Source organism: Lachancea lanzarotensis, scaffold LALA0S04 (genome assembly GCF_000938715.1).
Source record: "Lachancea lanzarotensis genome assembly LALA0, scaffold LALA0S04, whole genome shotgun sequence".
Lineage (NCBI taxonomy): Eukaryota > Fungi > Ascomycota > Saccharomycetes > Saccharomycetales > Saccharomycetaceae > Lachancea > Lachancea lanzarotensis.
The window spans coordinates 209,938-231,505 of NW_019212882.1; the positions used below are offsets into that span (position 1 = coordinate 209,938).

Here is a 21,568-nt window from a genome sequence, read left to right on the forward strand (position 1 = left end):
TCATAAACAGCTTTGATTTTTCGAGTTCAGTGAAGCAGTTACCAAAGCCATCCGTAATACCACTTTCTACCATTATGCGACTTATTATCTGATAACACTGACGATGATGATGATGATTCTTCTACGGCTACCGGGTTTTGCCTCTGTTTGACTGCCTCATCTAGTTCCTGTTGTAATGCCTGCACTTGCTTGTGAAGCTCAATCTCGCGTTCATCATACTCAAGTTTCCACCAAATATAGTGACCTCCCAGGTAGAAGAATGAGCTCAGCAGTAGAACGATCCACATTGGTCGAACAAATTTTTTGAGTACTACCTGCTGCTGCTGTTTTTCGTCCGCTTGTATCTGCTTCAGCATATCCAGCTCATTCTGCGTGTTCAGCTGATTGGTTCTTTCATTTATGAGTCTTCTTACTAGCTCTGGATCGACGTTATCGAGCGACCCAAGTCTTGCTAGATCTTCTAAGGATTTTATGTTGGTAACGTTGGTGGTATTTAGACGGCGAGATTGAATTCTCAGCGCTTTTACGCACCATGTTCGAGCCTGAAGCATGGTAAACCACTTAATTTTGATTCCTTCTTGTAGGACAACTAAGTGGGCTCAAGCTCATCTCAAATATTTCGAATTATATTGAAAACTAGATGCAATTGTATGTACAGGCCAGTGAAGATACTGGAAAGAGGAAAGCTTCTGTCAACCTCAGAGCTTTCTCAATTCGTTTCTGTATAATCCGTAACTTTCTCTTGCTCTCCACGCCTGGAAGGAAGCTCTTTGTTGCAACGAAAGCGGGCTTGATGTGTTAATCATATGTGGTGAAGATTGTTGTTCACTGCGGATGATAGACCCAATGCTCATAAATAAACCGAAAGTGGCCGCTGAACCGGCGATGTACTGACCAAGAGTTCTTATGTAGCCGTTGGGGCCAGGTCCCTGAGTCAAAATGGCAAACCCACCAAACAAAATCCCGGTGCAGACACCTACAGAGGTACCCATCATAAGACCCATTTTGAACTTGTCCCAATTCGAGGGCTGTTGTTGTTGGCTATACACTTGTTTGACTGGAGGCATGGTGGTGGTACGGAATTGGTTTTAGGGTACTTGAAGGGAGGAAATGAGCTGTTTTGTAGATTCTTGACTGGGTAGTATTTCATGAATGAAATGACAGACAAAGCTTAATTAAAAAATTTCTTACAGCTTAGTAGTGTTTAAACATGAGGGAATGAAGCAAACTCGGTAAAAATGGCAGTAGTTGGTATACTTAGCGGTGCGTGAATAGATTCTCTGAATTTTGCGTAGTATTAGGGTTAGAATGCAGTTTTTCCAAGTTTTTTTGACCCATTGGGTAGAAAGTTGACAAGAACATTGTTAAATTTGGATTATTTTACTGACGCAGGGAATTTCGCTTGAACACATCAAAGAAAAGGGTATTGAGAGTTGAATTGTTGCTGAGTTTGAGGATTTTTGAACACCTTCGAGGCTGCTACCTTATAGTATTGAGCTGTTTCCAACTATCGAGCCTCTTCAAAAAGCTAAAATTTAATCGGCAGATTGGGCTGTGCTCTGGATCAAATGGCGTACATTTCCTGGATAGATCAAGCACGTGAAAATGATGAGGAAAATAGATCAATCAAAGGTTTTCACACTTGTTTGACCTTCCGCGCCAGACTTTGTTTTCAGGCATGAAATGATATGAGAGATTGGAAAAAAAAGTGACGAAAGAGAGCGGCGAAAGAAAAAAGCTCACATCTATAAACTATAATTTCCATCCACCAGCATTGAGCGGGCGGAACCAGATGTGCATGAACGATATTCTTCTCTGTCTTGCAAATGTCCCAGCTTATCGATTATACTGATCACTATCCACGAAGGAGCCTTCCGCACTTAGTATATGCAGTTCCATGAGAAGACCTGCGATGCCCAACTTGATCGATTCAATTCAACACTCACGGACGGTTTGCAAGCCTCTAAAGCATCTTTTTAATTAATGAAATGCTCAAAAATGCTGCTGTGAGATTTTGTTTTCCGAAAAGCTGGCACTTTTCGACCAATGCGTCCAGATCATTCATAAGAGGCATCAGCAACATAAATGTCCTGCAAACACTAAGGGAAAGGCAGCTTTTGGCTCAGGTATCTGAGCCTGTGTCACTGCTAGAACAGAAATTATCCAATGGAGAAAAATTGGGATTGTATTGTGGCGCGGATCCAACAGCTGAGTCCTTGCATTTGGGCAATCTACTACCATTGATGGTGCTACTACACTTCTACATTGCAGGCCACGACGTTTATACCATTGTTGGGGGTGCCACGGGTAAAGTGGGGGATCCCAGTGGCCGCAGCACTGAAAGAGCTGCCATGGAAGATGGTAAAAGATTGAACAATGTTGCAAGAATTCAAAAACAGCTCCAATCGTTCTTCGACATGGGATTGGAGTATTACAAGCAAAAGAACAACTCTGTTAAGAATGGACGGGCTATACACATGAACAATTTCGATTGGTGGAGTGATGTGAAAATGTTAGATTTTTTGGCCATTTACGGGAGACACATTAGAGTCCAGGCAATGCTTGCCCGAGACTCGGTTTCCTCGAGACTCGATGACCAGGACGGAATTGGATTCAACGAGTTCACGTACCAAATTCTTCAAGCCTACGATTTCTACCATTTAAACAAGGTCCACAGCGTCAGCGTACAAGTTGGTGGTAACGATCAGTGGGGAAACATCACCGCCGGGATCGATTTGATCAAAAGAGTTGGATCCACGGTGAAAGGTGAAAATGTGCCATTTGCCCTAACGGTTCCTCTGTTGACCACATCTACGGGTGAGAAGTTCGGCAAATCTGCTGGTAATGCTATTTTTATTGACCCAAACATCACAACACCGTTTGAAATGTACCAATATTTCATGCACACCACCGATGCCGACGTTGAGAAATTTCTGCGAGTTTTTACTCTTATACCCACCGAAACCGTGATAGAAACGATTACAGCCAGTGAAGAGAGCCCGAAGGAGCGCATTCCTCAGAAATTGCTAGCGAAAGAAGTTGTTGACTTAATCCACGGGGTGGGGAAAGGTCAAGATGCAGAAACTGTATCTGAAGTACTTTTTGGGACGCGGAAGCTTGAAATTGGAGCCTCAGATATTTTGAGAGCTTGTCAAGACGCTCGCATCTTAATAAAATGCAGTAGAGGCCTGTCGCTAGAAGAACTGATTTCACAAATGACAGGATGCTCCAAATCAGAAGCTCGACGTAAGCTAGCTCAGGGCAGCATTTATTTGGGTCCTGAAAGGACGAAAATCACGGAAAATCATCACGACCTCGAGCCATTTTATATCGAGAGTAAAGTCCTGCTCCTGAGAACCGGTAAGCAGAAATGCTATGTTATTGAAATCAAGTAGATATCCACTTCACTGAACTTACAGACCTGTAAATATGTATACACACACCACTATAAATGAGCGAAATACTCTTTGATCATCAGATTACGCACCACATCTCATTCCCGTTTTGCGTGGGCAAAAATCTCAGCTCCAATCCACGAAATAACACTCCAGAGCCAAAATGACACCGGTGTAAGTAAAATAGCACTCCAGTAATACAAACTAGACGGATCTGACCTCAGTTTCCACAAGCTTACCGCTGCAACTGTTATGTACACATATGCTACTGCAGTTATGGTCAGATACGCTTTCTCAGGCTTCATTTGCCTTTGTCTGAGTGACAGTGACAAGGTTGAACTAGAGTGTTGAACATTTACAACATTTAAATCAAGAAGCATCTCTTATTTAGAACAAAAATTAGAAACAGCCAACGATTCGAGCCAGATCATCTACCTTACGGCCCATATGGATGATCAAAAGATGTTTGAGGAAGTAGCCTCCAAGTTCATGAGTCTTTACAGGCGAAACGTCGTCCAAAAGTTCAAGAGAGCGTCCGATTCTGGAAGATTTCAAGCGTTACTACAAACCAATGAGTTTGCTCGAAATGTGTTTGGTCTTAGCCAAAGTTTGTGTCAAAGATACGATGTTGATAGTTGGCAAGCGCAAGTTCTGGATACGGTGGATTTAGAGACGATTTATGCCAATGTAGAAGCAATGGAGGGCTCAGAAGATGATTATGTGGATAGACTAGTTAAAGAACTTCTCCGATACTTCAAAAATGATTTCTTCAAATGGTGCAACAGACCCGACTGTGAGTGCTGTGGGTGTCCTGGGGATCAAATGGTACCGGTTGGGAACGAATCACCAAATTCTCAAGAACGTCAGTTTGATTGTGGGGGAGTCGAAATATACGCATGTCCCAAATGTAGACAAAGGACCAGATTCCCACGCTATAATGATCCAGTAAAACTTTTAGAGACTCGAAAAGGACGCTGTGGTGAATGGTGCAATCTTTTTATGCTTTTCCTGAAGTCCTTCGGCATCGAATCCAGGTACATTTGGAATCGTGAAGATCATGTTTGGTGCGAGATTTACTCTCCACACCTGAAGAGGTGGGTACATGTAGACTCTTGCGAACAGAGTTTTGACGAGCCTCACATCTACTCGGTTAATTGGAATAAAAAGATGAGCTATACCATAGCGTTCGGTACCACCACCGCCATAGACGTCAGCAAGAATTACATTGTTCAGAATCAGCTCCCAAGGGATTTGATATCAGAGGACGATCTATCTTTCTTGTTGAGAATGATAACGAAACGTCTGCGTACTGCATTGAGCGACGATGATATCTATAAACTGGCCTGTCTTGATGAGCAAGAAAATATGATGAATGCTGGTGTTGCCTCTTCCAACGACAGCAAAGCTACTGGAACGGTATCTGCACCTCAGGGTCGGCAGAGTGGTTCGGCAGCTTGGAAAAAGTCCCGAGGCGAAGATGGATAGATCATGAGTGATTCAAGATGTGTATACGTAAACGGTAAGGGGGTGGTGCATAAGGTCTATTCATGGGATGGTTCATTGGACAAATTCTTCGAACTTGTCCAAGAAATCTGTAATTTGGGCGGTAGCCCAGGACTCGTAATTCTTGTTTAGGTACGCCAAGTGACCGCCTAGATCGGTAACGCAAAGGGTCAAGTTCGAGTTCTCCCTGACGGTCGAATAAGGAATAGAGTCTTCTCCTACAACGGGATCGTCCTTCGAATTGATAATCAATGTGGGAATCCTGACGTTAGGAAGTTCGTGGATAGATCCACATGCTTTGTAGTAATCATGTGCATTTTTGAAACCAAGACAAGGAGCGGTAAACATGTTGTCGAACTCTAGAGTCGAATTGAAGCCGTGGGCCTTTTTCAAATTCTCTTTTGTAAAGTCGCAGAACGAAGGGTTTTTTGGGGTCGGTGGCTCGATTGGTTTCTCATCGCCCTCTTTGAATTCTAGTTCTGCAAGGTTAACCTTGACCAATCTAGTTAAAAATTGAGCAATGCTCTTCGAAAATAAAGTGCGTGACCACCAGTCTCCGTTCATCTTTAAAGACGATTGGTAGAGATCCCATGGAGTACTCAAAAATGCGGCCGCTTCAACAGGAGTATTTTCACCTTCTTCGCCCAGGTAGTTACCCAGCAAAGTGCCACCAAAGGAAAAACCAACTGCGTAGATCTTTCTTGTCGGGTGCCGCTCCTTTTCACGCTTCAAGAATTCTCTTATATCATTGGTGAAAAGCGCGTAGAATAGTTTGCGAGTGGTTATTTTAGACCGTGCACAACCTCTACAATTCAAAACCACCACGTCAAACTTTTCATCACTAGTGCGAGAAAGATCTCGAGTCAGACACCGGATAATAGGCTCGTGGGAACCACCAGCCAGTCCATGGATCACTACTACAAGTGGTTTTTCACTCTGATGAGCTTCCGTTTTTTCGTGCTCGGTTAAAAACCGGGTTCTTGGGTGCAAACGAGGCCAACTTTCAGGATGTGTAGCCACCTCGTCAGCATTGAATTTCTTCGAATCAAATCTTGAACCCTTGCTGTCAATTTTCAAGTCGTACTTCGACTCCCAGTCCTTCATCACCCAGTCAGCAGTGCATATCCCACCATCTGAAAACTTGACAGTTTCCCGACCATAAAAAACTGGAAAGCTCTTTGAAAAATCCGCAGCCCCAAGATACAAAGTTTGAAGATACCCTGTAAACAATGCAGGATGCAATTCAAATTTCGTCTGATCGCTTAATCCAGGTACTTTTTCGGTGATAAACTTATTCAATTCAATAGTGCTTTCCTTGTCCTTCAACTTCAAAGGAACAGTTCCTTGAGGGTTCGAAACCTGCTCTACTATACCATGATAGCCCCAATGGAAGGGATTGACCAAAGGTATAGGCATCTTGCAAGATTCAATCAATTTTAGGTGCCAATGATTGACGATAGACAGGTCTGAATCGGATGCTACTAGAGTACTAGTAACCTTTGTGATGGAGTGAACAAAGTTTGATGTTCGGTCGGAGAAACACACTTCGGTATACTCGGTAAGCTTTATCCGTGATGGACCTTGCCTTTTATCGAGAAATGCCCACGGTTGGTAATTTTGAAGTAGCTCGAGAGCTAACTATCACCGAGGTCATTTTGACTTTTACCGTCACCACTAGATCACCATTGCCTTTTCCTGACGATGCGTACCCACAGAAGGGTTCATTGGCACCACAGACTCCATTATTCAGTATCGTTCTGGAATTTGAGTATTCAGTCAACATCAAGATTAATTTCTTCGATCACTTGCATTTGAGTGTCAGCACGATGAGCCAAGGCCCTGAAAAATTTCAAGGATAGAATGTTATTTTGCAGCTTGGTCTCAATCTCCCGCCTTGCAGCTTGTTTCTTACCAAGTATAGCTTCGCAAGATTTAACCACTTCCCGGGATGGAAATCTAAGCACGTCACGTACTTCATCGGAAATTCGCTTAGCATTCCGGTGAGCGTAGTCTACTTCCCGTAGTTTCGAGCGATACTTCTGTGAGAGGTTGAGAGGTAGAGCGCGAGGCAGATCATGTACCAAATAAGCGATTCCCATTACAGACCCTAGGATCAGGGCTGAGGATGAAAGACGACTGACAGCCTGCCACGAGAAGAATCTTGACCCGTAAAACAAAATGGTAGTGAAAACTCGTGTACCACCCCAGGAGTATACAGCAAGAGCGGGAATCTTGGAAGTGAGCAGAAGCGAAGGATTGGTCCAGTATTTAGAAACGGAGTACTGTCCTAATCCCAGCGTGGTATGCCACGCAGGTTCACCAACGTCGCTCGCTTTCTCAACCAACCTATCTTCGCCGAAAAATCCCCAGCTTAAATATCCGAGAAAGCCGTTCCACGATGGTGAAATTAAGTCCAGAATATCGAACGGGACATCGAGTGCTTTCAACGACAAATGCTTTTTCTTAGTAAACATCAAATCGCTTTTGAACTCTCGATCAGACATGAATTCATCCCCGAGCTCGGATTTGCCCCAAATGTGAATTTCTTCAACTTTTATCGACGTTTCATTTTTGGCCTTGAATTCGCTAGTCCCAACGCTGTCCCTGATCTGGTCCAAAATGTATTGTCTCGAACGCAGCACATAATCATAAATACGTGACAGCCCCTCATAATCGGGAAAATCTTCTATTGAAAGTTCCAAAGCCTTGTTGATCTTGTGTTTAGTAAAATCGTATGCATCACTAACTGCAGACTCAACGATCTTGTCCACACGGTCAGTAAGCTTCTGCGACTGAGCACTTGATGATTTTATTTCGGGTTTCATCGCCTGTAACTCGGCATTGAACTTTTTATTTTCCTGCCCGCCGATATCCAAATTCCATTTTGCGATGACGGAGATGTCCCCCAAAAGCTTGCTCAAGTAAGTTTTGGCAGGTAATAACTTTGAAAGAGACCGTTTCTTAAGAACAAAATTGCGCAGTGAAGTTTCCAGTCTGTCGAAATCGGGATCACACGCATCAAAATCGTTTTCATCACCGTTGCCGTCAGGACCATTGTCTTCAGGAAATCCAGGCCTTGAGCCGCTGGAGACAAAGTGAACAAATTCACTAGACTGTTTATGAGTCTCAGGGGACATTTTCTTGATCTGATCAAGGATTAACTTTTTACAACGCCCTTTGTCCCTGATTTGATCAAATTTGTTTACAACGAAAAACATCAGCTTCTTTTCCCTGCTCGCAACCTGTATGAATTCTTGTCCTGATAGCGTTAATTGATTTTCTGAGTTGACGACAAAAATAACCATGTCGATTTCCTCTTGACGCGATAAAACTTCTGTCGTCTGAATGGAGTCCATATTGAGTCCTGGAGAATCGATTAAGGATATGTCAACGGTCCCGTTTCGTAAAAGACTGAGATCCGCAGGTCTTTTGTCGTCTTTGATATAGACCTTGAGCAAAGAATACAGGTCTGACCGATAAACCAGATCCGGCATTTGGTCAATTGGGTAAACTCTGTATGTGGATTTATCTCGTATATTGTAGGCTGTGTTAGCTTCTTTCACAGTTGGAGCTACTGCCAAGGGAATCGCATGTACTTCCTCAACCTCGGTGTATTCCCGTGCCTCCAGGATCTCGCAGAAAACATTCGTGCATGGCAGCTGGTCCACAGGCATTATTCTGCGTCTTAAAAGGGCATTGCAGAATGTAGACTTGCCGGCATTCAAATCACCGGTGATGAACACTTTAGAAGAAGTATCATCGACACGTTTTTGTAAGGACTCTAGATGGCCCAATGCAGTTTTTGCGCGAACCGCAAACAGATTTGCAATTGCGTTTTTGTCCAGGTTCACGTTATTATCTGTGTTCCCTCTGAATTTGAAGTCGACTTCTAATATATGCAAGGGGTATTCCGTGGAACTCAGAGGTACGTTAATCGGCCTTGTTTCATTTTCCTGTGTTATCAGCTGAATGAGCTCTTCAGCACTTTGAATACCGCGGTTGAGTCCTACTCTATTATTGTTGTAATTCCATTGACTCAAATGTAATGAAAGCATTCTGTCATTGGATTGACGACGTTTGTGACTCGAATCATGTGCTGCCAGATGTGAAACGTCACCTTCCAGTGTGGTGGCATCGTCATTGACAAAACTGTGCTCCGATCGAGAGTAAATGAGTTGTTCTGGCTGGGAAGGAACAACGGTTGAAGCGTCATCATTGAGCAGCTGTGAAAGGTAATCATCATGGAAATTAGTATCATCGCCGTTGGAGTTTTTGGTCTGCTGCCGCTGATGCTGCTGAGACATCCCAACTGTCCTCTACTGATGGTATTCTGGCAGATCAATGAGTGAACTCATCGTCTTATTCATGATCATCATCACAGTGGTATTATTAAACGTACTTTGTATACACTACCGTCGACAGCGATGACAGCGATGATGGACCGGAGAAGTGAAAGGGTTCACGTATCGGTGTACCGATCTTATCCTCAGTCAATGCGGTCCAAGGAACAAGGTACACGACGCTGTGATCTAGAGCCTTGTAGCCCCTGTCTGGTTTTCATTTTGTTGCAGTGGTGTGGGAACGAACTTCCGAATGCAAAACGAAGTTTTGATTTATGGGTTTGGGGACTCATTGAACCTTCTTTTCAGTCTTGCGCTTTCTCCTCTTCATCTTTTTGATGTAGCTATAGCACTCTGTCTCGCCAAAGCCGTAGAAAGGCCTGAAACTCTCTAACACACCGCAATCTTCGAATAAATTGGGAAACAACCAGAACCCGCCTTTTTCGCTGTGAACGGCCAAAGAGAGCAAGTAGATGATGAAACGCAGAATTGCAATCACGAAGAAGAGCCCAATTAGGGCCAAGAGTGCCAGAGAAACGTAGTAGACTACTCTTCTCAACGATGTCGGCCACAGAGGATACCCTATGAACGCAAGAATCCCGACCACGACACCCACGACAAGCAAATAATCCGTCACCGTTTTGGGATTGTAATTCCAAGTGTAGTACTCGTCTGGTTGTAGCAATGCTTTGTCAGACAACAGTAGGTTTGGGTATTCTTTGTTGGGTTTCAAACCGTGGTCTTTGCATTCTGCGCTATGTAATTTTTGGCACGGTACCACCAACTGGGTCTTGATCAGCTCGATGAACACATTGCGGGCTTCATCGTCGTTGCTGACTGGAGGATACAAATCAGGTTGATTTCCGGACTTGGTCTTGTATTCTGGTGAGTTAAGGGCCCGAACGAACCGCTTGTAGCGGAAAAAATCGACACGTCTACCTTGCGACAAACCTTGTCTCTGTTTCAAGAGCTTGTTGCGGCGAAGCAGCGAGGCCACGGCCGATGGGGTCTGGGGGTTAGACATTGCAGTGAGGTGACAGTCTTGGCGGGAAGGGTCTCTCTCTCTCTCTCTCTCTCGTTCAAACTTGGTCTTAACCGATCAGGTTTTGTTGGTCGGTGGGTTAGAGATGGAATCTTACTTTACTATGGCTTTGTAAACTTGGCCTATAGTAAAACTCGATATCGTTTTATACGTTGAGTCTCAAAAACAACAACAAGAATTATGGCAAGACTCCATACGAGGCTCACGAGTTCAAAGCTGATATCTCCTTACTTTCAAACCAATAGATTGAAGAGTATCCGGGCTTCTCGCTTTTTTTTTGAAAATACCTTCAATTGTGAACTTATCGTTTTGAACGTCCTGTCTCACCTACCAGGGTTTTTCAATACCGTGAATACATTCGTCCATGAAAACCAAAGCCTCCTTCTACTGTACGCTCTTTATCTTTATGCCATTTTCTACCGTCTTTATTCAACCTTTGAGTATCGTGTCAGGATCTGTCCTCTTCAGTAATATCAATTAACTATTTCCGAAAGTGACTCCAAACGTCTGTTTGTGAGAAAGTGATATTACCTAATTCTCCCGAGTACTCGCGAGTACTCTTTCTCTTCTGTGACAGAATGTTACAAAGTGACAGAGCTCATCTCATCTCAACTTCCTTTTTTTTCTTTAGGCTGCCCTCTCCCATACATATTGAAAAATTTTTATTAGCGATGAGCTCTAAGAATTCTAGCGATGAGAAGATGCGATGAGCTTAAATTTTAAAACTTCACATCTCTCTAAAACAACAACCTGTTGGTGAAAAGCAGTTGTGACGGTGGATTCTTATTCTTGCTCGATAGGTGGGAAATCATAGAATTTTTTTGCAATTGAAACGAGCTCAAGCCGACCGTTTTTACTACCGTTCTTACTACTACTGAGCTACAAGATCAAAGACTACTAAGAATCATCATGCAACTGTCGTGGAAAGATATCCCAACCGTGTCGACGGCCAACGACTTACTCGACGTTGTGCTGAACAGAACACAGAGAAAGACCCCCACGGTCATCAGACCCGGTTTCAAAATCACCAGAATCCGCGCATTTTACATGCGTAAGGTCAAATACACTGCAGAGGGATTCGAAGAGAAATTCGAAGACCTGTTGAAAGGGTTCCCCAACATTAACGACGTTCATCCGTTCCACAGAGACTTGATGGACACCCTGTACGAGAAGAACCATTACAAGGTCTCTTTGGCAGCCGTTTCCCGTGCCAAAACTTTGATCGAGCAGGTGTCCAGAGATTATCTGCGTCTGCTAAAGTTTGGTCAGTCTTTGTTCCAATGTAAGCAGCTGAAGAGAGCCGCTTTGGGTAGAATGGCCACTATTGTCAAAAAACTCAAAGATCCACTAGTCTATTTGGAGCAGGTGCGTCAGCATTTGGGCAGATTGCCATCGATCGACCCCAACACCAGAACTTTGCTGATCTGTGGTTATCCAAATGTGGGTAAATCCTCGTTTTTGCGTTGTATCACCAAGGCAGATGTCGAGGTGCAACCATACGCTTTCACTACCAAATCCTTGTACGTGGGACATTTCGATTACAAGTACCTGAGATTCCAGGCCATTGACACTCCAGGTATCCTTGATAGACCTACAGAAGAGATGAACAACATCGAAATGCAGTCTATCTATGCCATTGCGCATTTGCGTTCTTGCGTTTTGTATTTCATGGACTTGTCCGAACAGTGTGGTTTCACTATTGAAGCACAAGTTAAATTGTTCCACTCGATCAAGCCTCTGTTCGCCAACAAATCCGTTATGGTTGTCATGAACAAAACTGACATCATTAGACCCGAAGACTTGGACGAGGAGCGTGCCGCTTTATTGCAAACCGTTTCTGAAATGCCTGGCGTTGAACTCATGGCCGCATCTTGCACAGAGGAAGACAATGTCATGGCCGTAAGAAACAAAGCTTGTGAAAAGCTATTGGCCTCGAGAATCGAAAACAAACTCAAATCCACAGCTAGAATCAACAACGTATTGAACAAGATTCATGTCGCAAAACCACAAGCAAGAGACGACGGTGTTGATAGATCACCTTACATCCCTGAAGGTATCAAAAACAAAGTCAAGTATGATGCTGAAGACCCCGAAAGAAGAAAGTTGGCGAGAGATATTGAGGCAGAGAATGGTGGTGCTGGTGTTTTCAACGTTAATCTAAAGGACAACTATCTATTGGAGGATGACGAATGGAAGAACGATAAAATGCCAGAACTACTGGACGGTAAAAATGTCTACGATTTCATGGACCCTGAGATTGCCGCTAAACTGCAGGCATTGGAAGAAGAAGAGGAAAAGCTGGAAGCCGAAGGTTTCTACAACTCTGACGAAGATGAAGAAGAAACCCATGAGGGTTTGACATCTGAAGAGGTGGTCGATATTAAAGACAAAGCCGCCTGGATCAGAGACAGACAAAAGAAGATGATTTTGACCGCCAGAAACCGTAAGGCTCTTAAGAATCGTGCAGTTATGCCTCGTTCCAAACTTACAAAGTCTTTTGGCGATATGGAAGAGCATATGTCTTCTTTGGGTCACGATTTGACTGCTCTGCAACAGAAGTCGAGAGCTGCTGCCGAAAAGAACAGATACGTGGAAACTGGTGCCGACGTTGTCTTTGGAGGCGTTGAGTCATCAACTACCTCTTCCAACGGTGGTAAACTAAGACAATCTGATAGGCTACTGGATGGTGTTGCTGATGGGTCTATGAGATCAAAGGCTGACAGGTTGGCCAAGTTGCAAAGAAGAGACAGAAACAGAGATGCCAGACAAGGTGAGTCAGACAGACACTCGACTGCTGCCTTGGCCAAGCACTTGTACAGTGGTAAGCGTGGTGTTGGTAAGACAGACTTCCGTTGATCACCCATTGTCTGGGATTTTTCTTTCCATTAACTCGGTGGGTAAATCAAAGGCGGCATTGGTTCAAAATATGTACATTATTTCCGGCCTATAGAATTTACAGGTCATAACAACTCGACATTATTTCTACGACAGTATTTGTACTATGAATTTTCAGAACTGTATCTAGCGTCACAGTATTTACAAAGACGTCAGAATAAAAAATAAACTTGCGTGAACAAAGACCAAAGTACTAAAGCTGCCACCGCAATTGACGTCAACGGACTCGACTCAGGAAAGGGTCAGATTGCTAACCACATCGCTATTCGACATTGTTTTCCACAACCAGCTACACTAAAAGATAGACATATGCAAAAGCCGAAACCTGGCGCTGAGGAAATCACGAACTGGGAGCTCATGAGTTCCGCCATGCTTAATTCTGAAGCAAGTTTCGAAGTACAGAAGCACTCTAAGGAGGGCAATATGCCCGAAAGGAACCCTCAAAGTACTGATGACAACAATAAGGAAGTGAAAGCATCTGAATTCACAAAAGAAGATGCGACACCGGAAGAAGTTTCAAACAAAGACCCTTCTGCAGAACAAAATATTGCAGAAGAAATCAAACCACCGCCTTACAGTGCTTTCTCGAATCGTGAGAAATTTATCATATTTGTCGTTATTGTCTACATTGGATTTTTGGGTCCACTGTCGGGCAACATTTACATTCCAGCATTACCGATATTACAAAACATTTTCAATCTCTCTGCCACAGCCATCAATGCAACGGTTTCTGTTTTCATGGCGGTATTTGCAGTTGGTCCTTTATTTTGGGCTAGTTTTGCTGACTTTGGAGGACGCAAGATTTTGTACATGATTTCACTAGCGCTGACGGTCGTAATCAATGTTCTGCTGGCAGCCGTTCCGGTGAATGTCGGTGCTCTGTTTTTCTTGCGTATTATGCAAGCGTTTGCTTCGAGTTCGGTCATGGCGTTGGGAGCCGGAACGGTAAGCGATATATGTGCACCAAAAGAAAGAGGTAAGGGCATTGCATACTTCATGCTTGGACCTAATATGGGTCCGATTGTAGCCCCAATAATTGCAGGATTGATATTAATGCACGGATCATACTGGAGGTGGTTATTTGGATTCACCAGTATCATGTCCGGTGTAGGACTGATTGTAGTTATTGTACTCCTTCCAGAAACGCTTCGTTGCATCGTTGGAAATGGAGATACTCGATGGGTTGATTCGCACTCGATGAGCACTGGGTCAGAAATGAGAGGTCTGGCAGGAGCGAAAATACTAATTTGCAGTGACATTGGACTTTTGAAGCCTGTGGCAGAATCTCCCGAATTCCAGCGCTTGTATCCACGACCCCCAAAACCAAGTCTAAAAGTGTATTGGAGCCTAGTTACATTTCCTCCAGTTCTTATTTGCTCGTTGACAACTGCTATTTTATTCGCGGCGTACTATGCTTTTAGTGTGACGTTCTCGCATTTCCTTCGTGAAAAGTACTTTTTGTCCAATCTTCAAATCGGAGCATGCTACGTGTGCCCTGGAATAGCTCTCCTACTTGGATCTGTTTCAGGTGGACACCTTTCAGATTATTTTAGACTTCTTTGGATAAAGCGTCATCCCAACCAAACCTTTCCTGGCGAAAAACGGCTAGTTTTGCAATTGTGGGGGTTGTTACTCAATATCTGCGGATGCATCGGATACGGATGGTGCATCCAATTTCACCATCACTTGGCTGTCGTTTTAGTGTTTTCGTTTTTCACTGCATTTGGGATGACTTGGTGTTCGAATACGAGCATGACGTATTTGACGGAATGCATTCCCAAGAGAGCGGCTGGAACCGTTGCGGTGGGTAGTTTTTTCAGAAATCTTGCAGCTGGTGTGAGCTCTGTTATTATTATGAAACTGTGTGACGAGATGGGGGTGGGTTGGTGTTTCACTGGACTTGCATTTTGTGACGTCGCCTCTATGGCAGGAATCGTTTACCTTATCACGAGCGGTTCTAGATGGCAACAAAATCGATGATATTTGTGTGACTGTAATCTGGTTGACTCACATTCCTAATCAATGTCGATACGAGTGTAAAGAGAGCTTAGAATGAGTTTTTGTCGATGAGTTCGAATCCTGACGTCTATGAACGACCGGACTTTAACAAATCGCCTTTAGAGGGAGAAGAGCAATCGAATCCTCTGGAGAGAAAGAAAAAATATGTCAGCGAGACTCCAATTCGAAGGACAGATTTCCTTCCTCATTTATAAAGCCTTTTAGTTCTTGAAATGCTTCAACTGATCACGGTGATGCGTGGCATATGTGTGTTGACGCCTGTGTTAAGTGAAGTATTTACTACCGTTTATAAGTGTGAAAAAGACAGAATGAGATTTAAAAAAAAGGCCAAGGAGAGCATAGTCTAGATTCCGTGCGTTTAGGACAATACTGGACGGCTGGACTGTAAGGGTTGTGAGCGCAGTTTCAAAGTGGAGAGTTCATTCATTTCGGGACTACCCTCTCACCATACACGTCTGTGTCGTCTGGAATATATACTATACTTTTCCAAGTAAAGCGTCAGTGTGAGGAGAACGTTTGCCAGTGAGACATATGTCTTGTTCAATTGTCAGCGAGTTATTCTATAGAAAAGATCGTAATACATCAATTTTCTTTGTCAATTATCAGTACCCTCAGAGTCTTTGAACAGCAACGTCTAAAAGGCTCTTAAGGACATACAAAAAAGCTCTAAAACAATGCTGTCCCCAAGTATTCGACACCAGGATCCGAGAAACCATGATATTTTGACACATGAAAGGCCCGATTCTTATGTTTTCCACGATGACAGTGATATTTTCAAACTAAAATGTATTACCGATATACGAAAGCACAGAAGCACTCCTTATTACACGAACTACGTTTCTTAAAGCTCTTTGTACTTTCAAACATACCGTAATTTATGAATGTCCCATGTCGACGGCAAGAGTCGCGAGCGGCTTCGGCAAACCTCTTTGCTTGAAGAGGTTATAGCTGTAGAATATTGGAATTTTGACTTCAATAAATGGTAATTTATTAAACTCGCGGCGATGACTACATCATCGTTTAAAAAACAGAATCATATAAAAGCATTCAATGCTGATTGATCTGAGCCTTTCAGAAGCAGTCGATGGATTATATACGTTTGGTAATAGCAGAAAACTAATTGTGCTCTTCCAAAAAGATTCTTGAATGCTCATTTCTGCGGGACGACAAGCACTCGATGACTTTAGTCCTATCTGGTTTGTTACGGTGATGGGCACTGGGATTTCGTCCAATATTCTTCATTCGTTTCCTTACAGTGCAAGATGGCTAAAAATCTGTTCTTATATCATGTTTTGCCTGGCGAGCCTTTTATTTCTGTCGCTTTTAGGCATACTTGCGAGCGTCGTTATTAGACGTACACGACATGATGGCCTGCGTAGCTTTGCTAGGCTATACTTTTTCGACGAGACCATTAGCGTTACATGGGGTACTTTGGTCATGGGATACATCACCATCAACAACTATATCTTCCAATTGGTCGAAAACGAATTGAAAGACCAAAAGTCCGTGACACACGGACTTGTCATTTTCGTCTACGTGCAATGGTGGATAACAGTAATGCTATCCTTGGGATCGGCATGGGGCATCACCTTTTGCATTTGGCTTAAAAACAGTCGATATTGGGACTGTACGGATCCCATGCCTCATCACCGAAATATGCAGCATCGACTGCAAAGCACTTTGCTGCTCCCTATCGTAACACTCGTCGTTGTTGCATCTAGCAGCGGTATATTCACGATGTCCAAACAGTTCGTGGAGCACACCAGCCGCAACGTACAGTTGCTTACACTTGGTGTCACTGCTTTGATTTGGTTCAACGCTCTACTACTGGTTGTCCTGGTTGCGAGCACTTATATTTGGAACCTGTACGTGAACAAGATCCCGCCAATAGGTATGATTTTCTCCATGTTTTTGGTTGTGGGCCCCATGGGACAGGGCTCATATGGGATTCTACTGTTCACCAATAATATTAAACAGTACATTGAGCTCTACTATCCGCTCTCCGTTGCAGATGGTGAAGCCTATCTTGTGTCCATGGTCGTCAAATGGTCTTTCAAGGTCTGTGGAATTGTGTTGGCCCTGTTATTGATCGCGAACGGAATCTTTTTCACGTTTGTGGCGTTTGCCGCGATCGTTTCCTATGGCTACACACTACGAAATTCACATACAGGCCCAAAAATCTCTACTTTCCACAAGGGATGGTGGGCTATGACATTTCCTTTGGGGACAATGGCTTTGGGAACAAAAGAGCTGTACGAGCAGTACGACCCGTATGTCCCCATTTCTGCATTCCGTGTGGTGAGTACGATTTATTCTATTCTATGTGTGGCATCTACTTTAGTATGTCTGGTAGGCTCTATTTGGTCTTATCGTAACACGCTTCTGGCGTCCATATTATCGTCACGCAAAAGCTCGCCACAACTTTCTTCAGCTCGCACATCTGACTTCAACCAAAAGTCATTGCAAGACGCAGAAATGGGTATCGTTTCTCCCGTGAAATCTACAATTCACCCACAGATGGTAGATCACACTTCCCAGCAGAGTTAACCCTTCGAAAGACCCATGCAGCATACGCACACTGTGACCAGAAATTTCAAAAAAAAAAACATATGAAACCGTTGCATTTTGACAAACTTCACAAAGTAGCCATTCCCGATGAACATCGGTTGCTGTTTTCCAGGAGAATTTCCCCATCAGAAGATACATATCATTTTGCATTCAAAATGAAACGAAACAAAAGAACTTAATAACCTCCCCACGTCTGTCCATAAGGATTAGCGAGCTAAAAGCCCTACATCATTTTCGCAAATGGATGCCTGTTCACAGCCTAACCTATACTGTCATCGGATTCGTCCAAATCCTTTGACGTGATACGAAGCGCGTCCTCTACTTGGATCTCTACCCAGTGACTCGAAAAGCAACTCGAGGATAACGTCGAAAACTACTCGAAGCTTGACAAATCCACACTTTTCATGAACATGATAGTATATATATTTCCACATTGATACCCTTTACCACTCTGCTTTGCTCACCACTTCTAATCTCTCGCATGCCTGTGGGCAAACAAGTATCCCAATTACTATCATTAAAAAAGATGGCTCCCATTACTAAACATTACGAATATCTGGTAATCGGAGGTGGTTCCGGTGGTGTTGCATCCAGTAGAAGGGCAGCTTCATACGGAAAGAAAACGCTACTTATCGAGGCGAAAGCCATGGGAGGTACATGTGTGAACGTAGGATGTGTTCCCAAGAAGGTTATGTGGTATGCCTCGGATTTGGCAACTCGCTTGACGCAAGCGAACGAATACGGACTTTTCCAAGACAATAAGCTAACTCGTGAGAAACTAACGTTCAATTGGGCTCAGTTTAAAGAGAAAAGAGATGCTTATATCAAGCGTTTGAATGGAATTTATGAACGCAACCTGGCCAAAGAAGGCGTGGATTACATTTACGGCTGGGCCAAGTTCAACCAGGACGGTAACGTTGAAGTCACGACGCACGACAACAGTAAGCAAGTGTACACAGCAGACAAGGTCTTGATTGCAACCGGTGGTACACCTATCAAGCCGGATGGCATTGAAGGTTATGAACTGGGAATTGATTCTGATGATTTTTTCAAGCTCGAAAAACAGCCCAAAAAAGTTGTGGTTTCCGGTGCAGGCTACATCGGTGTTGAGCTTGCAGGTGTTTTCCATGGTCTAGGTACCGAGACTCACATGGTTATCAGAGGTGAGACCTTGCTGAGGAAGTTCGATGACTCCATTCAAAATACCATCACCGACCATTACGTTAGCGAAGGGATTAACATTCACAAAAGCGCCAAAATTACCAAAGTGAAGAAAGACGAAAGCAGCGGTAAATTGATAATTTCCTTGGACAATGGAGAGACTATTCAGGATGTGGACGAATTGGTATGGACTATTGGTCGTAAGACTCAATTGGGCTTTGGTTGTGAACACGTTGGAGTCAAACTCAATGACAGAGAACAGGTCATCGTGGATGAATATCAGAATACAACGGCACCCAACATTTACTCATTAGGCGACGTCGTGGGTAAGGTTGAGCTGACTCCAGTTGCGATTGCAGCCGGCAGAAAGTTATCGAATAGACTTTTCGGTCCCGAGAAGTTTGCGAACCAAAAACAGGACTATGAAAATGTGCCAAGTGTGGTTTTCTCACATCCTGAAGCCGGTACGATAGGTTTAACTGAAAAAGAGGCTATTGAGAAGTATGGTGAGGAAAATGTCAAAGTTTACAAGAGCAAATTCACGGCCATGTACTACGCCATGCTAGAACATAAATCGCCCACGTCCTATAAATTGGTGTGCGCGGGCCAAGACGAGAAAGTCGTTGGTTTGCATATCGTTGGTGACTCATCGGCTGAAATTTTGCAAGGTTTCGGAGTTGCAGTCAAGATGGGTGCTACAAAGGCCGATTTCGACTCCTGTGTTGCGATTCATCCCACCAGCGCAGAAGAATTGGTGACTTTGACATAAATCCGTAGACGTTTACTTCAATATAGCAGATAAATCCACAATCAAAGACAGCTAATACTGTGATGCTTTTTTGTGTCTTTCCCGACATCGATGAGATGACGGATTCTTTGTTGGCCAAAGTTGCAGTTGCGCGAATTCGTATGCTTTATAAGTTCACAGTGTTTTAAACTATCAAGAAATATATACACACCTTTCCGAGATAAGTACATCTTTCATTTTGGTCGGTTTCGAGATAATGATTTCAGCTCGCAATAGCGAGGAGAATGGGTAGCTTTAGTTAGATTAAATCAGGATTTAAGCCTTCAAAGAAGAAGCTCTTCTCTTTCTGACCTCAGCCTTTTCGGCCTTTCTTTCAGACAATCTCTTGGCCAACAATTGAGCGTACTCGGCAGCAGCTTCTCTTTGAGCTTGAGCGTTCTTGACCTTCAAAGATTTCTGTTGTCTCTTTCTTTGCAATCTTTGAGGAGTGACAAGTCTTTGGATCTTTGGAGCCTTGGTGTAGGTCTTGTCGTTCTTGGAGACCTCTCTTCTGATGACAAAGTCACGGACGTCGTCTTCCTTGGTCAAACCGAAGAATTTTCTGATGTGGTTGGCTCTCTTTGGACCCAATCTCTTTGGAACGGAGTCGTTGGTGACACCCTCTAGTTCCTGTTCACCCTTCTTGGTGATGACCAAGGACAAGACAGCCAAATCTGGGCCAACAATGGCACCTCTGACGGACTTTCTCTTTCTTTCACCGGCACGTCTAGGTCTGTAGCAAGAGTGGCCCTTAGCCAACAACAACTTGACTCTGGTTGGCAACAAGACACCTTGCTTCATTGGGAAACCCTGCTTGTCGTTACCACCGGAAATCTTGAAGACGTAGCCCTTGAACTCGTCACCGACAGATTCACCGTCGACTTCTTGGCCAATACGCTTGTCGTAAAAGACACGAACGCGGTGTTCGTCATCGATGTCGATGCACTTTTGGGTACCGTTGACTGGGTAAGAAATGTTCAACTGTGGAAAATCGACGTTAGTACGGTGAACAGATGGGTTCAGTTGAAGAAAGCGAGAAATTGTGGAAACTCTGGTAAGAAAAGACGAAAGAGCAAAAAAGGCACCAATTCCAAGTCCAAATGGCATGCCATTGAGCTCGTTCCCAGACGTTTTCAGCGGAGATCATATCACAGGGCACTCAGTGCTAGTACAATGTTTTTATCTTTGATCTCTGCTATCAGATCGTTCCCAGACTCAGTACATCAAATAGGGCAACAGCTCCCTCAAACTTGCCGCTGCGCTTCCCAGGTTTTCCGGTCTCCTCTTTTCATTGATTGCACTATCATAGCGCATAGTTGTGCACTTAACATACCTTCATCTTGGCTTACTTGTCCTCTAGTCTTCTGATAGGTTTCCAAAACTGTAATACGTTTTGATATTATACGCTGTTAATTGATGATTTTCCACTCATCGGTGAACAATTTTTCCCGCTGCACGCTGACACGAGCTAGGCAGAGCCAGTGCCGTAGGCTCACCAACGAGAGATCCTAGACCGGGACCCGTCTAGGCTCCAGGCGGAAGCTCAGGCTGGGTTCTCGCTATCGTTGCGCCGGGCCCTGCGAGGCAGGACTAGTCCTCCGGTCTAGCGAGGAACCTAGGATCGCCTGTCTGTCTAGCTTGTTTTACACGTGGCAGACTCAACGAACCCAAGCGACTCAAAATAACAATTTGAGGTTTTTTCAATTTGGACGATCTTTTTATAACATTAAAAGGTGTGTGGGTGTTGTATGAAGAAGCAGTCTAACCCTGGTTGAAAGATTTCAGCTGCTGACAGAGGCTCTAATGAGTGACAAGATGTGTCGGTAGCGACGTCCAAGGTTTTAGCAGAGCTAAAGCA

General features: G+C 43.8%; 13 protein-coding genes across 13 annotated transcripts; 6 read left to right on the top strand and 7 right to left on the bottom strand.

Annotated features, from left to right (window-relative positions):
• Positions 1–38: 38 nt before the first annotated feature.
• INA17 (LALA0S04e02652g1_1) lies at positions 39–551 on the bottom strand (the record flags this gene model as incomplete). The annotated part of the gene is made up of 1 exon (XM_022772663.1): positions 39–551. One exon carries the CDS (start codon positions 549–551, stop codon positions 39–41), a length of 513 nt encoding a protein of 170 aa, XP_022628106.1.
• Positions 552–698: 147 nt separating this feature from the next.
• MGR2 (LALA0S04e02674g1_1) lies at positions 699–1,067 on the bottom strand (the record flags this gene model as incomplete). Its single annotated transcript, XM_022772664.1, has 1 exon — positions 699–1,067. One exon carries the CDS (start codon positions 1,065–1,067, stop codon positions 699–701), a length of 369 nt encoding a protein of 122 aa, XP_022628107.1.
• Positions 1,068–1,988: 921 nt separating this feature from the next.
• Positions 1,989–3,395, top strand: MSY1 (LALA0S04e02696g1_1; the record flags this gene model as incomplete). The annotated part of the gene is made up of 1 exon (XM_022772666.1): positions 1,989–3,395. One exon carries the CDS (start codon positions 1,989–1,991, stop codon positions 3,393–3,395), a length of 1,407 nt encoding a protein of 468 aa, XP_022628108.1.
• Positions 3,396–3,493: 98 nt separating this feature from the next.
• ERI1 (LALA0S04e02718g1_1) lies at positions 3,494–3,700 on the bottom strand (the record flags this gene model as incomplete). Its single annotated transcript, XM_022772667.1, has 1 exon — positions 3,494–3,700. One exon carries the CDS (start codon positions 3,698–3,700, stop codon positions 3,494–3,496), a length of 207 nt encoding a protein of 68 aa, XP_022628109.1.
• A 142-nt stretch (positions 3,701–3,842) lies between these two features.
• PNG1 (LALA0S04e02740g1_1) lies at positions 3,843–4,880 on the top strand (the record flags this gene model as incomplete). The annotated part of the gene is made up of 1 exon (XM_022772668.1): positions 3,843–4,880. The coding sequence occupies one exon, from the start codon at positions 3,843–3,845 to the stop codon at positions 4,878–4,880; it is 1,038 nt and encodes a 345-aa protein (XP_022628110.1).
• A 72-nt stretch (positions 4,881–4,952) lies between these two features.
• Positions 4,953–6,314, bottom strand: LALA0_S04e02762g (LALA0S04e02762g1_1; the record flags this gene model as incomplete). The annotated part of the gene is made up of 1 exon (XM_022772669.1): positions 4,953–6,314. The coding sequence occupies one exon, from the start codon at positions 6,312–6,314 to the stop codon at positions 4,953–4,955; it is 1,362 nt and encodes a 453-aa protein (XP_022628111.1).
• A 356-nt stretch (positions 6,315–6,670) lies between these two features.
• FZO1 (LALA0S04e02784g1_1) lies at positions 6,671–9,202 on the bottom strand (the record flags this gene model as incomplete). Its single annotated transcript, XM_022772670.1, has 1 exon — positions 6,671–9,202. The coding sequence occupies one exon, from the start codon at positions 9,200–9,202 to the stop codon at positions 6,671–6,673; it is 2,532 nt and encodes an 843-aa protein (XP_022628112.1).
• A 325-nt stretch (positions 9,203–9,527) lies between these two features.
• Positions 9,528–10,262, bottom strand: SEC62 (LALA0S04e02806g1_1; the record flags this gene model as incomplete). Its single annotated transcript, XM_022772671.1, has 1 exon — positions 9,528–10,262. One exon carries the CDS (start codon positions 10,260–10,262, stop codon positions 9,528–9,530), a length of 735 nt encoding a protein of 244 aa, XP_022628113.1.
• Positions 10,263–11,189: 927 nt separating this feature from the next.
• Positions 11,190–13,136, top strand: NOG1 (LALA0S04e02828g1_1; the record flags this gene model as incomplete). Its single annotated transcript, XM_022772672.1, has 1 exon — positions 11,190–13,136. The coding sequence occupies one exon, from the start codon at positions 11,190–11,192 to the stop codon at positions 13,134–13,136; it is 1,947 nt and encodes a 648-aa protein (XP_022628114.1).
• A 348-nt stretch (positions 13,137–13,484) lies between these two features.
• DTR1 (LALA0S04e02850g1_1) lies at positions 13,485–15,155 on the top strand (the record flags this gene model as incomplete). The annotated part of the gene is made up of 1 exon (XM_022772673.1): positions 13,485–15,155. The coding sequence occupies one exon, from the start codon at positions 13,485–13,487 to the stop codon at positions 15,153–15,155; it is 1,671 nt and encodes a 556-aa protein (XP_022628115.1).
• A 1,185-nt stretch (positions 15,156–16,340) lies between these two features.
• Positions 16,341–17,741, top strand: SSU1 (LALA0S04e02872g1_1; the record flags this gene model as incomplete). Its single annotated transcript, XM_022772674.1, has 1 exon — positions 16,341–17,741. The coding sequence occupies one exon, from the start codon at positions 16,341–16,343 to the stop codon at positions 17,739–17,741; it is 1,401 nt and encodes a 466-aa protein (XP_022628116.1).
• Positions 17,742–18,243: 502 nt separating this feature from the next.
• GLR1 (LALA0S04e02894g1_1) lies at positions 18,244–19,692 on the top strand (the record flags this gene model as incomplete). The annotated part of the gene is made up of 1 exon (XM_022772675.1): positions 18,244–19,692. One exon carries the CDS (start codon positions 18,244–18,246, stop codon positions 19,690–19,692), a length of 1,449 nt encoding a protein of 482 aa, XP_022628117.1.
• A 294-nt stretch (positions 19,693–19,986) lies between these two features.
• On the bottom strand, positions 19,987–21,049 carry RPS6A (LALA0S04e02916g1_1; the record flags this gene model as incomplete). The annotated part of the gene is made up of 2 exons (XM_022772677.1): positions 19,987–20,691; positions 21,044–21,049. 2 exons carry the CDS (start codon positions 21,047–21,049, stop codon positions 19,987–19,989), a joined length of 711 nt encoding a protein of 236 aa, XP_022628118.1.
• Between the last annotated feature and the right edge of the window lie 519 nt (positions 21,050–21,568).